Source organism: Euprymna scolopes, chromosome 37 (assembly GCF_053919585.1).
Source record: "Euprymna scolopes isolate OS-2025 chromosome 37, ASM5391958v1, whole genome shotgun sequence".
Lineage (NCBI taxonomy): Eukaryota > Metazoa > Mollusca > Cephalopoda > Sepiida > Sepiolidae > Euprymna > Euprymna scolopes.
This window is the reverse complement of record NC_136518.1, coordinates 58438190-58460136: the sequence shown is the minus strand read 5'-3', so window position 1 is coordinate 58460136 and position 21947 is coordinate 58438190. Positions and strand designations below refer to the sequence as shown.

Sequence of the window (21947 nt, the reverse complement as noted above, 5' to 3'; positions counted from 1 at the left end):
AAATCATAAAATTTAATTCTTTTATAAAATCTTTTTCTTCGTAATATTTTGCATTTTTTCTTTGCGATCATCTTTCTATAGAATGTCATGATTTCTTAAGGAAAATCTTTTCGATTTCTCTTTTCTCACATTTTCTCTTTAAAATCTCCTTGCACTTGTCTTCCTATGCACTGCACCTTTCTCTTTCTTTCACCTCTCACTCACTCAGCCACTGCACAACGTTGCCAACCAAACCAATTCAAATGTAAAAACGGACAATGTATTCAGGCTAGCAAGAAATGTGACCAAACATTTGATTGTTCTGATGGATCAGATGAACAAGATTGCTGTAAGTTGATAGATCATTTTATGATATAGCATAAATTTGAACAGTCTAAGATTAATGAAACAAGACATAGGTATTATAAGAACATCTTTACAGTTAAAAAAATGAAACCGATTCGACTTTTTGGAGAAAACATGTATTTTTCAGACGAATTACAATTTAATAAAATTATATAATACATTTTTTCGTTATTTTATTGACTAGATGAAACGAACAATGAAGGTCGGAGGTTATGTTGGCTGAAACGTTGTGAAAATAACATTACTGATGAGAACAGTAGTCCGAATAATCTATATATTAATGATAGCATTTTATTTCGTGTGTCATGCTTACATCTTTTTTCTTCAGAATGACTGGTTTAACTGTTCTGACCCATTTCTTGTAATTTTATCAAGACTTCTTCATAAGTTTTTTGGTTTCGATTATAGCTGAAGGAACTAAAGTTTATATATATATATATATATATATATATATTCGCAAGTTTTGGTTTGGGTTTAAATTCAAGCTGATACACCCAAGTCATGAATTTATTTTTATTTTTGAAATCGCAACTTTGTAATATGTAAGAATCAATAGAAAATTGACTCTAAAATAATATATACAAAATCTGCATAAATTAAAATATATTTAAGTGTATTTTATGACTGGGCTATATCGGGCGTCCCTGCTAGCTTAGATACATATTTTTGAAGTTTTAACAAGAGCTACAATAATATCAGGGCATCACCATTTATGTTGAATATCCACAGAATGCCAACATCAATAAATGAAAGGGTGAGCTGTGGAATTCCTACAGGTACCGCTAGTCCAAATAATACAAATTATCAATCTTCATCTCACAAATTCAGATAGAAATAGTAATTCAAATAATACTGATAATATAAGCTAGCGGGACCTGTGGAAATTCCACAGGGGCCCCTTCATATGTAATATATTGATGTTGGCATTCTGTAGATGTTCAGTGTAAATGGAGAGGAGACGCTCTTAAATTATTGTAGCTTTTTTGTTAAAACTGTAAAAGTATTTATCTAAGCTAACACGAATGCCCGGCAAAGCCTGGTATTAAAGTATGCTTAAATATGATATTTTAATTCTTGCAGATTTCGTATATATTATTATAGAATTAATGTTCTATCGATTTTTATATATTAAGTTGCGATTTCAAAAATAAAAATAATATATATCTCCATATCCGTATGACTTGGGTGCATTAGCTTGAATCGAAACCGAAATAAAAACTTATGAAAAAAATATATATAAACTTGAATTCCTTCAGCCATAATCGACACTAGAACTTATGAAGCATTTTTGGTAAAAATATTTATCACAAGAAATGGAAGTACATAATAACTAAATGACTCGGATGTAAGCATGACATAGAAAATAACACACGCTATTGTATTAATATATAGATTAGAATTCCTCATCTCAAAAAAATTTCAAAAAATAAGAGACCTCCCTTTCAATTTTCTCTTTAAGCCTAAAATCATCAAAAATTGATTATATTATAAAGAATTCAAATTTTATTTTAAGATACTTCCAATTACCTCAGCAACAAAATCAAGTCTATGCTATTTCTGAAATGGTCATTTCCCTATTAGTTGTACTATGTTGCTGGTGCTATGCGGTTCTAGAAGATCCACTCTGACTTTTTCCTCTTTTTGATAATTACCTGAGGTGGTCCTGTTGGGAAATGCCGACAGGGCTGCCCAGGCATATTCTACAGGCCAGAGTACTCCTCCTCAAGGATGCTGGCTTTTCAGTCCCACTTTCCGACCCCTGAGTCTAATCTATCAGACATGGGAGAGAGATAAATGCTTCTACTTCTAATTTGTCTTTTTTAATAAAAATGTACGCAATCTTTTCACAAAAATCAGATTTCTTAGTCAGATATGTTTCTGATTCATGTTGCGCTTTTCTTTGCACTTGTTTCTCTCTAAAACAAAAAAAAAAAAAATTTCCATTTTTTTTTTTTTTTTTTTTTTTTTTTTTTTTTTCAAAATCATTTTTCGATTTTCATTCTATTCTTTGCACTTGTCTTTCTATGCACTGCACCTTTCATTTCTTTCACCCTTCAAGCAGCCATTTCACAACGTTGCCAACCTAACCAGTTCGAATGTAAGAATGGACAATGCATCGAAGCAAGCAAAAAATGTGATGAAACATTTGATTGTTCTGACGCTTCAGATGAGTTAGAATGTCGTAAGTAGCATGCTAAATATAATCAATTGATATATTTTATGAATAGCATGCTCTGTTGTATTTCGATTATCCAAACTATTGTGTTGCTGGGGAGAGGCCAAAAAAAACTTAATAAAAAAGGTGAAAATTAAAACGAATTTTGAAAGCATTCATTTATAGGACTTTGACAACAGAATATGCTTTTCTTTGTTTTGACTCTCGAGTATATACACTTAATCAACTGAGAACCACATCACTCTCTATAAAAACATAAGATATCAACGAATACACGCTAGAAAGTCAAAACAAAAGAATATGCTCTTGTCCTAGCCCTATTTATTTGCAGACTTATCCCTATCTTCATAGTTATTGTTTAACCAATAATTGATGGTGAGGTTTTGAGATGAGCAATCTATACATTTATTTGCAGACTATTATTCTCATCTTCTAGTTGTTTCACAATGTTTCGAACAACTATTCCTCTGACCTTCTTCAGGTGGTTAACCGAAACAGGATAGGAATGCTGAATCTCTTAACTGCATCATCAGTAATTGATGATGAGACAGCAACTATGGAAGGCAAATAATTATTGAGGATACAAACTCAGCATTCCTAAACCATCATGGTTAACCACCTGAAGAAGGCTAGAGGAATAGTTGGCCAAAACGTGGTGAAACCAACAACTATGAAGATGAGGATAATAGTCCGCAAATAAATATACAAATTACTCCTCTCATAGGATCTCAATAATAATTAAAAATATGTATAGAATTTTGAAAGATATTATTTAAGAGGAAATTGCAAAAATAAATATTTGAATTAGTTTTACCTGCTCCCTCCATCCAAACAACTCGTATATAATAAATAAAAATATGGCCACAAAAATATTGCTTACAAAAAACTGAGTATGAAAAACTATGAAAAAAAGTTCTTACAATCATAAGATCACAGAAGTAAATTAAAACATAATCAAGGTAAATAACTCAAACTACATTAACTGCTTGTTGGTTTTTGTTCTTTTAACCTATTAAATCGTTTTAATTTTTTTACTATTGAGTTGAAACTTTGTCTAATGACTAACAATGGATTAGAATACACAAATTGAAAGGAAAATGTTTTTAATTTAGAAGACAAAATATTGACTGCCCTAATAATGACACTGGATACATGTGATAGAAATCAAGAAATCCATGATAAATTATATATTATGGTAAAGAGCAAAGCAATTAGCACTAAGAATTACATTTAACTTTTTGCTGATAAATTAGTGTCTTGTTATTGCAAGACTCATTTTGATATCGTCTTTGCTTATTTTGCTTAGCAATTACATTCTGCACACAGTCCTATTTCATTTTGTGAGTTAATTCGTAACTAATAATTTCCTTCTAGAAGTTATAACCCAATCACAGGATACCAAACCAGACCTATTATTCCTAAGCGAAACTGGCATTGGACTATTTCCCTAGATAAGTTATGATATGATTAAAGGATACTCTAACTTAGCGTTCAAATCTGACTCCCAAGATCGTTATGGGCATAGAATATGTGCCTACATTAGAGATGGCTTTCCATGTGGTAGGGACATCTCCAGAAAAGACCCTAAATTGCGCTATGTGTGCTTATAGATTGCACTTGCTCACACCACTGTGTTTATATTTGCCCTCTACCACCCCCACAACAGGGGAATTACTATCTTTAAAAGCATATCAGAAAATTGATCACATTCTGTCTGCTCATCCTTCAGCTAACATTCACGTCTGTGGAGACTTAATTGTTCACGGTGTCAAATGGTTAGCCCACTCAAACAAGACAGATGAAGGGAGGTTCTGTTTTAATTTCTCCATTGCTTATGACCTAATGCAGATTGTTCACAAACTCACCCATGTGCCTGACACTAAGGGTCAATATGCAAGTCTCCTAGACCTTTTTCTCACAACTTGCCCAGTAGATATCTCACTGCTGATGCAATTCTCTACTTGTATAAGAGTCAAGTATGTCCAAGGATGAAGTACTGTTGCCACATCTGGGCAGGAGCTACTAGAAGCAGTTTATTCTGCCTTGCCAGAGTTCAAAATAGACTTGTGGGATATGCCTTTTTCTCTTCCCTGCAACATCTTTCCTACAGAAGAGGCATTGCGAGCATGTCTCTGCTTCATCGTTATTTTCATGGCAAGTGCTCGTCTGAGCTTCAGTCTGTGGTTCCTCCTTGCCTGAATTTCATGAAAAACACTCATCTATCTGAAGCCACTATCAATAATTTCACCCATTTTTTATCTGTGCCTAAATGTAGATTCCACGAACAAAGCTTCTTTCTTAGAACTGTATGCCTGTGGAACTCTTTTCCGTTTCCCTGCTTTCGAACTGACTACAATATAGTCGTCTTCAAGTCCAATGTGAACAAGTTCTTGGTGAGCTGTCTCCTTAAGTGATCCAATTTACCAAATTTCTACTACTATTACTACGATATTGTCCCATTGACTACCATATACTCATTAATCCTTATCCTCAAGCGGTTTATGGGCCTTGATAAGTGGTGACTCCTTTGTGAAAAAAAAAAAAAAAAATTGTCAATACCTGCCTGCAGTTTATATATAATAAATATAAGTTCATACATCATTGAACAAATAGAATTTTAATAAATTTCATAAGAATTTTAAGAGGGTTCCAACATCTGTTGTAGAGAAGTTGATGAATATAAATGAATTTTATAGCGTTTTTTTTCCAGAGTAATTATGCAGTAATTGGTACTATTATATATTATCTTATAGGTTATTGCGCTTTAAAATTCAAGTTTTAAAATTAATTTCCCTTCTGATACACATTGTCATCATAGCGTTTTGAAACCATACTTTATACACTTTACAAACACTATCCTCTTATAATAATTCATAATTGATCTTAATTATCTTTTAATTAACTATATATTTATGAATATGGTTTCTCTTTATTTCTACGAGTTTTTTTTTTCATTGCACTTTGCACTGCACCTCACACTTGCTATCTTTCACCTTCTACTCAGCCACTGCACAACGTTGCCAACCAAACCAATTCGAATGTAAAAACGGACAATGTATCACGGCTAACAAGAAATGCGACCAAACATATGATTGTTCAGATGGATCAGATGAACAAGATTGTCGTAAGTAGTTTAAAATTCAGGAGATAAGAATTTTTTGCATTCAAGTGATGTGAATGGTCAATTTACTCTGATGCCAAATCCTCTATGTGAGAGTGCCATCTGTCCCACACTTTGGCAACGATTAACTGCTAAATACTAGTCTCTATTTACAAGCCTATTTTCCAACAAGTCGCCCATCTCGATCAATTAAAGCACGATATCTTACAATCTGACCCCATAATGTAACATCTGCTTCAATTCAGGATGTGCTGCCTTTATTATTATTAGTATATTTCTCCTCTCTACATAATTTAAAATTTTCCCTCTCACTATATATATATTTTCCAAATTACAGATTTTCTCATTGGCATTTTTACCTTTTTTTTTTTTTTTTTTTTTTTTTACTCTTGATAAAGCCTTCAAAACAATGTTATCAAAATATTATAATTTAAAATAATAGCAACTGAAAGATTAAATATCAGCAGTAAAAATAATGGTAATTAAAAAATGGAAATTCTATCATTAAAAATAATAATCAAAATGTTGCTACCTTGCAGGGGAGGGGGAATCAAACGGATGAGATATATATAAAGGGGTTTTGTAATGGCACCAACTTTTATATTGTATACTGGGGTATATATAACTATCATAGCCGTACAGCGAACATATATGTTTGTCTTGTGTGTGGTGTGTGTGTGTGTATATAATATATATATATATATATATATATATATAATGTGTGTGTGTGTTTTATGAGTCTTTTAACAAGTGTTAACGTTCTGATATTTGATTCGTCTACTGTATTCTCTATTGGGTGTTGATGTGTGTATACAAAAATTAAGTTTATAGAAATTGTTGTCGGTTGGAACACCAGCAGAAACATACCTCAAACCTTCCTTCATGAATCCTGAAATCAAAGGTGCTTCTCTGCAAAAATGAAAACGCCCAGACGGGAATTATAATTTGATATAATCATTTATGCTTTGCTGGGTTCTTTTTCAAAGTTGGTACGCTTTGTATAAGATTATATTTTTAAGTCGACCCCTTCTGAATTCCATGGGCGCCCAGTCATAAAAACCCCATCAGTCTCTAACGCATTGCATATCGAAACTGATCTCTCACCTCTACACTTCAAAATCTATATTTTTTGTCATCACTCAAGTAGCCTAAAGATCTTTGTTGGGTATTTTGTCATGTATATTTGCTTATATTATGGTTAGCTTAAATTCCATCTGTCGAATTAACATCAAGTTAACATTCCTGACAATTATTAAATGTAAATATTTCAACTTGATATAACTTTTCACATCCTTAAAATATTTCTATCTAACAATATACTTTTACCAATAATAATAGACTATTATAATTTGAATCATAATAATGTACCATGTTAATAGTTTAGTGTTTTGCAGTAGATTAATAACATGGCAATATTAGTAATTAAAATGCAATATAACCCCGGGATACAGCATTAATCCGTTCCAGAGCTTGAAACACTGTATGTCAGGGCATAAGCAAAATTTTATACAGTACATATTAAAAATTAGTAACAAAATACAGTACAGTATATAATACACATAAATAACATAAGGCAGGGCAGATACCGTAACCAGGGTCCGGAAAAACATTGTATTCCATATTGTAACCTGAAAAAAAGATATCCTGGGGCCACTATATCTCGGGTTTCTACTGCATTATTAAAAATAATAGTAATTGAAAAATTAAAATACATCAGAAGAATTAAGAAATTATAGTAATTTTAAACTTAAAATATTAAAATACAATAATAATTTTTAATAAATTCAATTAAAAATCATAAAAATTTAAAAATTTCAATATTCAAAATTAATTAAAATATAAATGATAATTAAAATATAAAAAAATAATTTAAAAAATTAAAACGTTAAAAATGATGGTAATTAATAGTAAATTTAAATTCTTTTTGAAGTCCGTATAATTTGTCTAATTCACTTTTGAATCGCTATCATGGAGTCGATTGAGAAAAATCTTATCCTTTTCTTTTTTTATAATTGATTGTCTGCACTGCACTTTTCTATTTCACCTCTCAGCCGTTTCCCGTTGCCAACCTAACCAATTTGAATGTCGAAATGGACAATGTATCGAAGCTAGCAAAAAATGTGATCAAACATTTGATTGTTCTGATTCTTCGGATGAAATCGACTGTCGTAAGTAAATGATTGTCATGATCAACCATACATAGAAATATTGTCACTAGAAATTACTATTATATGCAAATATATCAAGCAAGATATTTTGTATCTTCTGCCCCTCCCCCAAAAAATATTTGATTAAAAATATTGTTCGTTCCTGAAGAGCTTCATCTAACTTTTCAAAGTAAATAATGTCAGAATAATGGTTAAAATAAAAACAATCTCTAAATTACGTCTGAATGTTCTTGAAATAGACTGAGTAGTCAAACAACTTCAACAAAAAAATCACTATCAATAATTCCCCCCACTCTTTATCTGTGCCTAAACCTAAACGTAGATTCTATGAACAAAGCTTCTTTCTTAGAACTGCACGCCTGTGGAATTGTCTTCCGTTTTCCTGCTTTCCGGCTGACTACAATATGGTTGTGTTCAAGTCTAAAGTAAATAAGTTCTTGATGAGCCGTTCCATATAAGTTATCAAATTTACCAAATTTTCATTACTAATGATTACTATATTGACCAATTTCTACTGTACACTCTTTAACCCTTATCCTTGAGTGGACTCTGGGCCTTGATAATGTGGTGACGCCTATGTAAAAAAACAAAAACAAAAAAAAACCTCTATATAAAATATTTGTATCTGCACTTTTTGGTACTTCAACACTTTACTGCCCGTTTTTCCGTGAGTCTAGCTCAGCAACGCCCAGGAGACGACGGAACGGCCGGATAATACCGAGTGGACGGAAATCAATGAAAAAACAACAACAAAAAAAAAAAAAAACAGGCATACCGTAATAATTTCACAAATTTTACTGTTCTATTTATTTTATTTTATTTTTTTTTTATTTTATTTTGTTGGAGGTAAATAAGTTTTGTTTCTTTGAATTGTGCATGGAAAGTTATTTTGGTATTATATTCATTAAATTAATGAAAAAGTATTAACACATTTTTTTTGGTTTGGGTGGGTATATAAATATTTTTCGGTAAATGTTTTTTCAAGGCTATTTCTTTAGGGATAGTATTTTCTACCGGTTGAAGTAAAGCAGTAGACGATGCAAAGTAGGTTGAGAAAGGTTGTTAGAGAATGCTGGAGGAAGTTCCTGAACAGGGTAGATTTCTGCTGATAGACAAAAGGATTCTTTCCGATTTTTTTGTCTACACATAAATTCACTAAAATAACTGTTCAGCATGATTTGTCGTAGGCCTAGTCGTAGGGTCCACGAAATTATGGCTGTGGTTAACTGTAAGATGTTTTAAACTCTTTCCTTTCTCTTATTTTTCCAATTTTTACCGTCTGCTCGCCTGCTCACGTCTTTTTGCTCACTCGATATAATCCGGCAGTTTCCGTCGCTTGCCAGGCGTTGCCGAGTAAAAATCATAGAAAAACAGGCACTAAAGTACAGAAGTACCAAAATTTGTATAAATAAAAATATGGCTCTATATAACAATGTTTATATAAATAAAAATATAGCACAACATTGTCAACTCAATCAATTCAGATGTAAAAATGGGCAATGCATCGAGATTCAACCGAACATTTGATTTTTATAACAAATCAGATAAACAGGTTCGTTATAAGTTCTTGTAAAACTAAAAATTAATTGTTACTTCCAAAAGAATCTAATTTTTAAAAGTAGGATTTCTTTTCTTGCATACAAAACATCCCATGATTAAATTTTTGTTCGTTTATAAGCATAAATGAATTATAATACTGGGCTTTTGTTTGTAATATTTAATTCTAATACCAAATTAATATCTAACTGATAAAAGCTTATACATTATTCTTATCAATATAAACCATTTTTTAATTTCTTCTAATTGTTAACACTTATTGTTTTCACACTTTGCACTTGTCTTCCTATGCACTGCACCTTTCTCTTTCTTTAACCTCTTACTCACCCAGCCACTTCACAACGTTGCCAACCCAACCAATTCAGATGTAAAAACGGACAATGTATTCAAGCTAGCAAGAAATGTGATCAAACATTTGATTGCTCTGATGGATCAGATGAACAAGATTGTTGTAAGTAGCAACAAAAACCAAATAAAACAATATTGCAAAATAAGTAATTGTTATATTAAAATAAAACGGTCATTGAATTAAAAACATGAAAATAAAGAATAGTAAATTAAGAAAGTGTCCTTTTTTAAAACCAATATGCAAATTAGTTAACCTTACAACTTATATTGTATATACATAAGTAGTATGTAAAGAGGTTGATGCATCTATTGTGTTAAGTTGGTTTTCACGTTATCATGAGAAATGAGGCTAACTTTAAATTATTTTCGCTAATACATCGACTTCTTTGATTAATATCTCCTACATTCTTAATCTAATATTTTCTTAATCGATATCATTATCTGCACTCGTCTTCCTATGCACTGCATCTTTCTCTTTCTTTCACCTTTCACTCAATCAGCCACTACACAACGTTGTCAACCCAACCAATTCAGATGTAAAAACGGACAATGTATTAAAGCTAGCAAGAAATGTGACCGAACAGTTGATTGTTCTGATGGATCAGATGAACAAGATTGTTGTAAGTTCATTGGTTATTTTATGACGACATAAATTTGAGCAATCTAAGATTGCTAATGAAACATAAAGACGTAAGCATTATAAGAACAAAAAATGAAACATTCAAATTTTTTAAACCAAAAATATTTTTTGCGGCATTTTATAATTATTCGGATTTTACAATTATGAAATTATTTTCTTGTAAAGTATAGGATTAACGTCGTTAGTGGATAGCCAAGCTTCTTCTAACCATGTTTCTCAGAGAAATATGTATATTTTGGTAGCAAGTCATTATCAAGGCATGTTTGATTAAATATATTTTTTTCTGTCGATTTTCTCGATCTGCCAAGCATTTTTCTCTTTTCAGTTGATAATATATATATATATATATATATATATATAAAAATAAAATAAAAATAAGATAAAAAATATAACACGGAAATTACATAATTGTCGATGCAATAATTTATTTCAACCTTATGGTATTTTCAAGCATCTAACCCAGACAATTACATTTTCGATACTCTCTCTCTCTCTCTCTCTCTCTCTATATATATATATATATATATATATATATATATATATATATATATATATATTACATTATGCTGTACTTCTATTGTTTTTAAATGGCGAATATATATATATAAATTGAAAAAGAATGAGAATATCCATTATGCCATTTTATAACTTAAGTCTGCTTAGGTTTATTTGGGTTAATGGAGCCTAATTATTAACCGTGCTCTTCAGCCAAATATTCATTCTGCTACATTTAATAATTTTTAATCTATGACTTATGAGTCTTATTCCTATTATTTCATTTTAGTGTAAACATACTAAGTAAATCCACAATATTTAGAAGTTAGAAAGTAACATGTACACTGCACCCCACATCTATTCTTTTCTAAACCCCACAAACAGAACAAAACTGTCTATATAAATACTACCTAAAATAGACATTCTGAAACAAAGATAATAATTCTTCATAAAATTGTAAATTTTCATTCAAATGTTTAATACCTTTTCTTTTTTTTTAATCATTTTCTTTAAATCATTTTTTTTTGTCATTTTTGTTTTTAATTTTTTATACATTTTTATTTCACTTTTCTCTTCCTTTTGCACTGCACCTAACATTTGTGTACCTTTCACTTCTCCCACCTAGCTTCTACATCACATTGCCAATCTAACCAATTTGAATGTAAAAACGGACAATGTTTAAATGCTATCTACAAATGTGATGGTTATGATGATTGTTCTGATGGGTCGGATGAAACCAATTGTAGTAAGTAATCTGAATAAAATGTCACTGTTCATTTAATATATATAAAACAAGTGACCTTGCCTATTTAATAAAGACAATGCCTTACAAATATGTTCTATATGCTGCACGAACGGACATCTAATAAACATTCACCAAATTAGCATCGATCTAATAACCCCATAAAGTGGCTGTATACGATTGAGATGCAATACAATCTTAAAAAGGGATACTGATGTGTTAAATAGACCTATTTAATCAAAGAAACAAGCTCAATAAACATCGTTTTTTTTTTAAATTTAATTCTATAGCATAATTAAGAATTAACTGCCCTTGGCTAGAATTTTCTATCTTTCAAAGGTATTATAGATATATATTTTTGATGGGAAAAGATTTTTTGAATAATGAACAAGCTTAAAGTAATTTTAAGTAAAAAAAAAAAAATTTTTTAATTCTTGTCCAGAATTCCCCTCATATTAGAAAAAAAAATAAAGAAAAATCTGTATGATGTACGTACCCATGGAAAACGAAAATATATTTTTAAAAATCATGTAAATTAATCAAGTACTTTTTTAAATAAGAAAATCAAATTTTGAGTATCCGAAGAATGACTCTCAATCGCCATTTTGAAAAAATCTAAAAGAACAAAGAGATAACTCGACAATAATCTATACTTACTAAATTTGTATTGTAAGGCCTACAAATTCCCATCAATCATTTAAAAATGGTTTTCTTTATAAAAATAAAACTACTTGATCAATTTAGGTAATTTTTAGAATATTTTCATTTTGTCACTGGTACATACATCAGAGAGTTTTGTTTATTAAATGAATTATTTTAATATGGGGGATTTGTGGACAAGTCAGATTTTTAAATCAGGTTTGTATATCATTAACCATCTATCATATGTTGCCCATGTGGAGATCCTAAAAAAGAATTTTAAAATAAGTGAAAACCAATTTTTAATGAAGAAATTGTAAAATAACTATGTTTTGAATTATTGCTTTATGTAATCCTTCCATCCGGGCAACACTTGGTAAATACAACTAGCCTGTAGTAAACATACATATTCCCATGTGAATCGCTTAGAGAAAACTAAAAATGGGTATATACAGCTAGTATGAAAAAAGAAAATTCTTACAAACCTAAGATCAAAGGAAAATAACTCAAATGCAATCTGATTACATAAATTTAAATTTGAATGCTTTCCAGCATTATGGAAGCCTAAAAATTAATTTTCAAAGAATACAGCCACTATTTAATAACTATACATATTGTGAGGAGGGGGAGTGGGTAGAGAAAAAGAAGGCCAAATATATACAGGTCGTATGTAAAAAATATATTATGCTACTGCAAAGTTTTCGTCTTGGATTTACATTTGCCGCTGAAAGAAGAAAAAAACATTTTTTGTGAAATATAATCCACTCAGAATAAGTTGTATTTGCAAAGAAATGAAATCAAATCAAAATGTATTGTTCTTAATCATATGCACCAACGATCAATGAAAGAAAAAAAAGCTAGGCAAAATCAAATATCTATTTTTTTTGTATAATAGATGCTATTTAGGTGTGGTAGGAAATTTAGGACATTTTCTAATTCTATATTCAATTAGAAAGAAGTATGTAAATAAATTGTAATGTACATGAACATGTCCGTTTAATTACCTTACAAGTTGAAATTGTGGCTTTTCTTATCCTGACACTTTATTACTGACCATGATTGTGACTTTTTTCCAGACAAAATTGTAACTTTCTTCCTGGATATTATGAATTAAGTGATTTCCTTATAGTCAAAATTGAGATTTTTCTATTACTGTTTTTCCTGGGAATTTATCACTGGACATGATGTACACAACTTCAACTTGTATGGATTTAAAATTAACACTAACAGAAAGATTAAAACTGCATTTTCACATTTTACAAATGTAAATTATCTAAATCCATTTCTATTGATATGAGACGATTTTTTTTTTAACATTTTTCATTAACATTTTGGAATAATCTAATTTAATAAGTCTATAAAATTAAATTTTAATGCAAAAAAGTCCTTAAAATTTAATTGCTATTTATAACTGTTTTCTCATATCATAAATTCTTTTTCGTTTTACTATTTTAATCGCATTCATTACTTATTTATATTGAGATACATGCAAAATATGTCAGTGCAAAATACAGTAATAGGAAAAGTTATGGATATACTTATTAATGAAATATATTAGTGTAAATCAAAAATTACTGAAAATTGTGGAGTAGAATTTCAATAAATAAAATTTACTGTTCATAATCTTCAAACTCTGAATGACCTTCATATCAAGCCAGCGCATCATAGATTATCTCCCTTCTAAAATGAAGCCTTGTTCAGTGTTCGTTGATTCTGAAGAGTAAATTAATTTTGTTTGTTTACTAGCTGGAGGGGGGGGTCTTACTTGCTCGTAAAAGCCGCTTAAATATATTTTAGTTCATGCAGATTTTGTATTTATTATTAGAACCAATTCTCTATTAAATATTATATTGTACATAATATATAGTTCTAATTTTAAGTTACAAAAAAAAAAAAATGATTTGCGTGCCATCAGCTAGAATCGAAACCAAAACATTCAGTGCACCAGCCATGTTCCCTACCAAGGTAGCTATCGAGAGTTAGGTAAGAAAGATTTAATATTAAACGACTTGAAGAAATGAATTGAATTAGGGCATGCACAGAAAAAAATGTCAGCAAGTTGAAATGAACATTTTGCATCTTAATTTGGCGATATGTTTGTATGCGTTATTCATCCATCTAAACAAAGATGTTACTCGTTATATACTATCCTTGGTATATCATTACTATTTTCTGTTGTGTTAATTTCAATGTTATGTGACCAGTAGTTTAAGAGTTTGTCAGTTAAATATTTACACACACGCCTACTGTTTAATTTATATAGATTAGGAGGGGGTGCCCGGCTTTGTCTGGTCATAAAATGCGCTTAAATATATTTTAATTTGTCCAGATTTTGTATATATTATTATACTCGTGATTTCAAAAGTAATAAAAAAGTTATTTGGGTGCTATCAGCTAGAATCAAAACCAAACGAAAAACTGGTGACGTCACCACTGTACCAACTTGACACCCTTATGAACTGATTAAAAATAAACTAAGATGAGTGTACAAAATGTATAATGATTTTTTTTTTTTCAATTTTGACCTCTTTTTAACCCTTTAAAATCTGTTTTGACCGGGTAAAGCCCCATAAAAGAATGGTCCATAAAAAATCCAATCATTTGAGGTGCCGCTCTGCAACTTTTAGTTTCGGAAGAAATAGTTTGAAAATATGGAGACACACATATAGCCTTTTATATATTAGATTTAATTTTTTTTTTTTTAGTGTGTATCCAGATGTTTTTTGATATTTCATCTTGAACTACCATATTTCGCATGTATCTTGTTATAAATAAGCACCCCTATTTCTATTTACACATCACATTTTCTTTTCACTCGTCCCTCTATGCATTGTGCACCTTCCTCTTTCTTTCATGCACTTTTCTATTTGTTTCGCCTCTCACTCTCAGCTACATCACAACGTTGCCAACCTAACCAATTTGAATGTAAAAACGGACAATGTATCGGTGCTAACAAGAAATGTGACCAAACATTTGATTGTTCTGATGGATCAGATGAACAAGATTGTTGTAAGTTTGTCCTTAATAATTGGTGACTCTTTTATTAAAAAAGAAAACCTACAAAACTTCCATTTCCAAAATTGCGTTAAGTAGTAGCAATATTTTTACTTTGTGTATGTCTAGATTTCTACAGCTGATTTAGGGTATTTTTGCACTGCTGAATGAAAAGATGGCATCTGTGTCTCTCCATCTGCTCAGATTTTTGTGCTAAGCTGATTTGAAAAAAAAATCGGATCTTGTGATAAAATAGATTACACTTTTGTGGCATTGTCAACTGATTTTTTAACACATACGAAATGTTTTAAAATTAAAAATGTTTTCCCAACAACAACCTGATTACCTGATAGAAATATCAGTTATTGTAAACATGTGAACAAAAATGTAAAAAAAAACAAAAACTATCGCTAAAAAATAACTTGACCTGATTTTGCAAAACCAATGTGATTTTTGGATTCAGTGTATTAGATCCGTCCTAAATTAGCTGAAAAACGTAGACAACCAATTTGTTGACCAGTGAATCAAATAAAAATATTGAATGCTTAAAATATTATTCAAAACAATGATCATTTTCTACTTAAGTGAATCAAACAACTGATCATTTTGAAATGCATAAAAAAAAACTTTTTATTAAAACTATTTTTTTAAACAAAAAGTTTAATGAAATATTGCGTTCCTAGATGAAAAAGACTGTTGTACATACAGGACTATTACAACAATGTATTTCTTTATTGGCTTTTAAAAACGCATTTAGATTCTTGTTCAGAATTCCCTTTATATTAAATAACAAAAAATAATCTGTATGATGTATGTACCTATGATGAAACGAAACTATTATATTCCAAAAATAATGTAACCTGATCAAATAGCTTCATTAAAAACAAAAATAGAATTTTGAGTAGCCAAAGAGCGACTGGCTTGCCCGCCATTAATGAAACAATATTAATATTTTAAATTGCAAGATTTGTAATAATGAAGAATTTCTATTAGTTTAAAAATTATTTTCTTATTTTAAAAATAAAACTACTTGATCAATTACGTAATTTTTGGAGTATAATATTTCCGTTTCGTTACGGGTACGTACATCATACAAATTTCTTTATTTTTGTTTTTTAATATCGGATGAATCGAACAAAACCCTACATTTATATTGATGTTAGTTTAAATTCCATTATTGGGGGTTTGTTTAATATTTATAATATTGAAATTAAAAAAAGAATAGAATCTTTTTTGTCATGGTGGTGGTTGAATTGCAACAAAGCAAATTATTATACTAAACAGTTCATTTCATTTTTATATCTTTGATTGCACTGTTTTCTTTTTCTTTTTGCACTACACCTAACTTCATGTTTCACTTCTCCTGCTCAGCCACGTCACAACGTTGCCAACCTAACAAGTTTGAATGTAAAAATGGACAATGTATTGAGGCTATCTACAAATGTGATCAATATGTTGATTGTGCCGATGGGTCAGATGAACAAAATTGTAGTAAGTAATTAAATAAAAGAATATTTGGCACAAGTGCACTTTAGCTAACCAGAACTGTTTTTTTGTTTTGTTTTTATTTTGAAAAGTTATACTAGGAAAAATGTAATGATTTTTCAAACCAACATTTTATTGTAATTTATTCAATAAAAACAAAGTAACAGAACAGAAAACGTTATTTACCGAAACATTTGATTTGAATGTTTTACAAGATTAAATGAAATATAACATTCTATATTTCAAAATAATTATTTTAAATATAAATTATTTTTTAAATGCACAAATTAAATATAACATTAAGTTTACAATATTATGAAATGGATAGAATATATTTTTTATATAACTTTTTAAGAAAACATAATTTAGATTTAAAATGCAACAGTCAACTAAGAATATTCTGAAATGTTCAGTTATTTGGGTTTTTTTTTTTTTCAATAACTTTATTTGAAAAAGTTATTTTTTTGAAAAAGATAAATTTACTTAATGAAATAAGCCTTAAAAGTCTAAAAAATAAAATTTTGGATTGCCTCCTCTTTTCCTGAATATAACTTCCGAAAATGAAAACAAAAAAATACTTCAGGTTAAATACCCTTGTTCCAAACATTTTAATGCATGATCTGGTTAATGTTGGTAATATTCATGTCTTAGCATTAAGTAAAACATAAGAGTTAGCGATTTTCTTTAGAAAAAGTTAAGTATATGTTCATATATTTCTACGTACAGGAGTCACTTTTTAAACTAATGAACCTATCATTATGTATTTCTAAACAGATCTGCTAAGCATAAGGGTGTAAAACGTCTGCTATATTTAGTTTTATTCAAAGGAGATATGAGGTGTGGAAACTACAACCAGTTTTAATGAAATTTTAACAATGAGAATTAGACTACAAATAATCAATATTCCCCAAATTTCAGTTTCCATCGAGTATTTTAAAGGTTTTTTTAATGCGTTTTATAGATATTACCTCCTATATGAAAATTAAAATATACAAGATTTTCGTTGAATTTTATCCATAGTAATTAAATAAGAATTAAATATTTTTGGAATTTAAAATTGTTTCTTAAATCCGTTTAAGCTTAAGCCTTAAATTTTAGATACTTTTAGAATTTAAATTATGTAATAGATTTTGATCTAAATTAGTATAAGGATTCTAGATATAAGGTTTAGTTGCATCATATCCTGATTTTAATCTTTGTAATGGAACTTCAAAATGGTTTCAAACTGTTCTATTCGAGGAATTACTGCTATTTGTCCTGGAGCAGATATTTTTTTATATTAAGTTTTTTTTTTTTTTCATCTTTTTTATAGTTTAGTTCTCAGAGACTAAGGGCTCCATTCCGGACCTAAAACTTGATTTCTTTTATATTCATTTTTTTTTTTTTTTTTTTTGTTAATGGTTTATATTTTGGGACTCGTTTAAAGCTACTGCTTGTACTTTGTTAGGGCTTGATTTTCTCACAATTATCTAGTTATTTTTTTCTTAATTAAATTTTTTTTTTTTTATGAAACTAATTTCTTCTGCCACAGCCAGTATGTTTATTTCTTTCAGAAACTATATTGCTTTCAAGTCTTTCATAAAGTTCTGGTATTTGTAATTTCTTTTTGTGCTCGGTTTTATTTAGGCCATAGTTATTCGCTGTCTATTCATACATGTGTTCTAAAAGTTAAAAAAAAAATTAGAATATTGAGAACAAAAAAAAAATTTGTACATTAATTTAGTTCCGTCATAAAGTTTTTATCAAAAAATTTAAAACTAGAAAGTTTATATCAACCAAGATATTTACAAATTAAAAAATATATAAGAACATCAAAAAAATAGGCAACATCCCAGAAAGGACGAACAACCTTAGACATTCTTCAGGTCTCAGTCTCGATCAAAGAGAAGAATCATCTCTACTGTTAATGTTCTTTTGTGGATGCTAAAACAAATGTAATTCAGTGGGGAGACTGAATAAACTTACGTAAAACAACTAGCAGAGAACATACTCCTTTCCCTATATTACTCAACTTACCCTTGATCCTTATCTTATAATGACGAGTGTAACAAAGGCACATCAAGTACTATTTTTTTAAGTCTTTAGTATGACTAGACTGGATTAAAATTTCCAATTAAATAATTAAATATCCTAAAATTATAGTCATATATCATAGTCATGGATGTGCTAAGGATGCCAAAGTACCTGCCCCTTTTCCTCCTGTTTTAAAAGTGCCCTTTTCAGAGGAATGTATTATAGGCTTGTGCCCCACCGAGACTGTGTTCATTACTATATTTTTGCCATTTTTTTTTCACTCGAGCACCTGCCCTAAAAAAGTTCTCTGCACGTCACTGAGCAGTCATATTTGTAGCATTCACCCTGGGTTAGTTGGGTCAGCTCTTTCCAACAATTTCACTTAAAACTAGTTTTTATTTGAATAAAAATAGAATTCAATAACGTTTATCCATTTTTTAATTCAGATAATGTCAATATATCCTTTCATAAAAATTTCAGTCTTATAAAAATGTTCAATTTGCACTTATTCTTTTAACATAAAAATAGGTTAAAGTTCAATTTTCAAAATAACAAAATAGAAATTACATTTTTCATTAATATTTATAACTTTTCTAATTTAATAATTCAATAAAAATGAATGCTAATAGAAAAATGCCCTTAAAATTTAATTGTGTATCAACGTTTCATTATTAATAATATCAGAAATCATTCCTGACGCTTGCGTTTTTTTTTGTTTTTTTTTTTTTAAACATCTTATAATTTATGTACCACATTTTCTTTGCACTCATCTTTCTATGCACTGCACCTTTCTTTCTTTCACCTCTCCCTCACTTAGCCACTGCACAACGTTGCCAACCCAGCCAATTTGAATGTAAAAACGGACAATGTATCGATGCTAGCAAGAAATGCGACCAAACATTTGATTGCTCTGATGGATCAGATGAACAAGATTGTCGTAAGTACCAATCTAGTAATAAAAAAAATATATTCATCATAATATCTTAAAAAAAAAAAAATGAAACCGCATGCAAATTGGTTTTACTGTTTAACTGAATATACATACATGTAGTTATTTAGTAGAAGCAGAAATAATCCACCATCCAGCAGCTATTAATCTAGAAGTATTTTTTATATGTATAAGTTACATCACATATCTTTAATATAAATATATTGTGATTTAAAAATTAAAAAAAAAAAAAAGTTTCGTTTTGATTACATGACAATTGAATAATTAATTTTTTTTCTTATTAAATAACTTTAATCAATGTTAATATCGATAAGTGTATGTATGTATAATATATATATATATAATGATGATAGGGCAAGAAAATTATATGTAAATAACACCACACATTAATTTATTATAAACTGTTTAAAAATAGTTGAGCAAATTTACCTTACAAATAGATGTTAGGTTTACTTTCTTTATATGTAAGTGCCCACAAAGAGATATATATATATATATATATATATGGTATACTAAAAAGCTATGCTGCAATGATTAAATAACTGAATTTTTTCGACGCAAATATAGATATAAATTTAAAAAAAATTACCATCGATTAACTTAGATGATTTTTTTTATTCATGCTAACATATCTTTTTGTGCATATGCAAGTCGAAAATGGTCATCATACAAAGCGTTATGATAAAAGCATACCGGGAAGAAATCAAATTTTCAAAAACAAGGACATTACATAATTAGGTTTTGAATTTGCTACTAATAAACTATTTTTACCATAATCTGTTGACTGAAATCTTAAAGATTTTCTGACAAAATTACTTTTCTACCACTCCCAACACAATGATGTTTTACTTATTTTTTAACAAAAAAAAATATTGTTTTAAGAGGTATTTCTTCATCAGTAAACTTTATGATTAAATCACGTCTCCTACCCCATCACTTTAACTATGTCGCATAATTAAACTGTTACATGTCTATGTAATCCAATTTTTCAAAGTTAGTAATAAGAAGAATCATTATACTTATATTTTATTTCTTCAAATCAATGATCTCGGGAAGTCTTATAATAAAGACAAAATGTTGATGAACATATAAATCATTTTAGTTTTTGCTTTTTCATTTTCCTACATGTACAAGTAAACACCAGAAAATCTCTATACAGATCAATTTCTTTCAATGATGATCGTTTCATCAACCTCTAAACATTAAGACCTTACACAAAACGCATGTCACCGGGTTACAATTTTAACAGGTATACTTGTTTTTGATTGGTCGTTATTTCCTTTGCATCCTCCAACTACTTATAATACACTACAACAGATTATTAACATAAGTAACAGGCACTCCCTACACTTCAAATACATTCTACTTTGCACTATACTTATATTCACAGAATAACAGATTATCCTACTGTTTCACTTTCACTACAGAACTCTAGCTATTAATACTTTTAATCATTCTCCAGAATACCAGAATAAATTACAGAACACTTTCGACCCTTTCAAGAACGTCACATATACTGACTGAAACCATCTTCATGAAAATAGCAAACAATGCAAGTTGATTATTTCTACATATTGGCTATTTACTACAAAAATATAACAACGAAATGATATGTCCATAACATCTACAAAATTCGAAGACAATTTAGATTCTCATCTTAATGATATTTTCTTACTCGATGACATGGATGGATGACAATTGACGCTGGAACTATAATAAATATCTAATAGCAAACCGCCATTTTATATTTGTATAAAGTATTGAATTTATTTTCTTCTTTGCATTTGTCTTTCTATGCACTGCACCTTTCTCTCTTTTTCACCTCCTACTCTCAGCCCCTGCACAACGTTGCCAACCCAACCAATTCGAATGTAAAAATGGCCAATGCATCGCGGCTAACAAGAAATGCGACCAAAGATTTGATTGTTCAGATGGATCAGATGAGCAAGATTGCAGTAAGTAAATACAACAAAATATAAAGAATGCAACATATTTTAATGGCAAAGTCTTTAATCAAACATCAAAAATACAAGTTAGAATCGAATCGGTTTTATTTCAGAATCCTTGAACAGCTTTTGGCCTTGATAATTGGTGAATGGTCTAAAAAAAAACATTAAACAACTCATTTTATTTTTACCATTTTATTAACTCATAATATCAATCATAAAAAATGAAATTCTATTTCAAATGTACTGACATTTATTGCTTAATCATTAATAATATTCCAAATCTTTAATAAAATCCCATAATTTCATTTTCAAACTTTTTACTTCAT

At 29.5% G+C, this 21947-nt stretch overlaps 1 protein-coding gene across 1 annotated transcript in view; it reads left to right on the top strand.

Annotated features, from left to right (window-relative positions):
• LOC145261202 (uncharacterized) overlaps positions 1 to 21947 on the top strand; it is a 751089-nt gene that overhangs the window by 472359 nt on the left and 256783 nt on the right. The window contains exons 50-60 of the mRNA XM_080119542.1: positions 209 to 328; positions 2405 to 2527; positions 5526 to 5645; positions 7694 to 7810; positions 9699 to 9818; positions 10216 to 10335; positions 11476 to 11595; positions 15121 to 15240; positions 16597 to 16716; positions 19541 to 19660; positions 21508 to 21627. Of these exons, the coding sequence (XP_079975668.1) occupies positions 209 to 328; positions 2405 to 2527; positions 5526 to 5645; positions 7694 to 7810; positions 9699 to 9818; positions 10216 to 10335; positions 11476 to 11595; positions 15121 to 15240; positions 16597 to 16716; positions 19541 to 19660; positions 21508 to 21627 (1320 nt within the window). The remainder of the gene's footprint in view (positions 1 to 208; positions 329 to 2404; positions 2528 to 5525; positions 5646 to 7693; positions 7811 to 9698; positions 9819 to 10215; positions 10336 to 11475; positions 11596 to 15120; positions 15241 to 16596; positions 16717 to 19540; positions 19661 to 21507; positions 21628 to 21947) is intronic.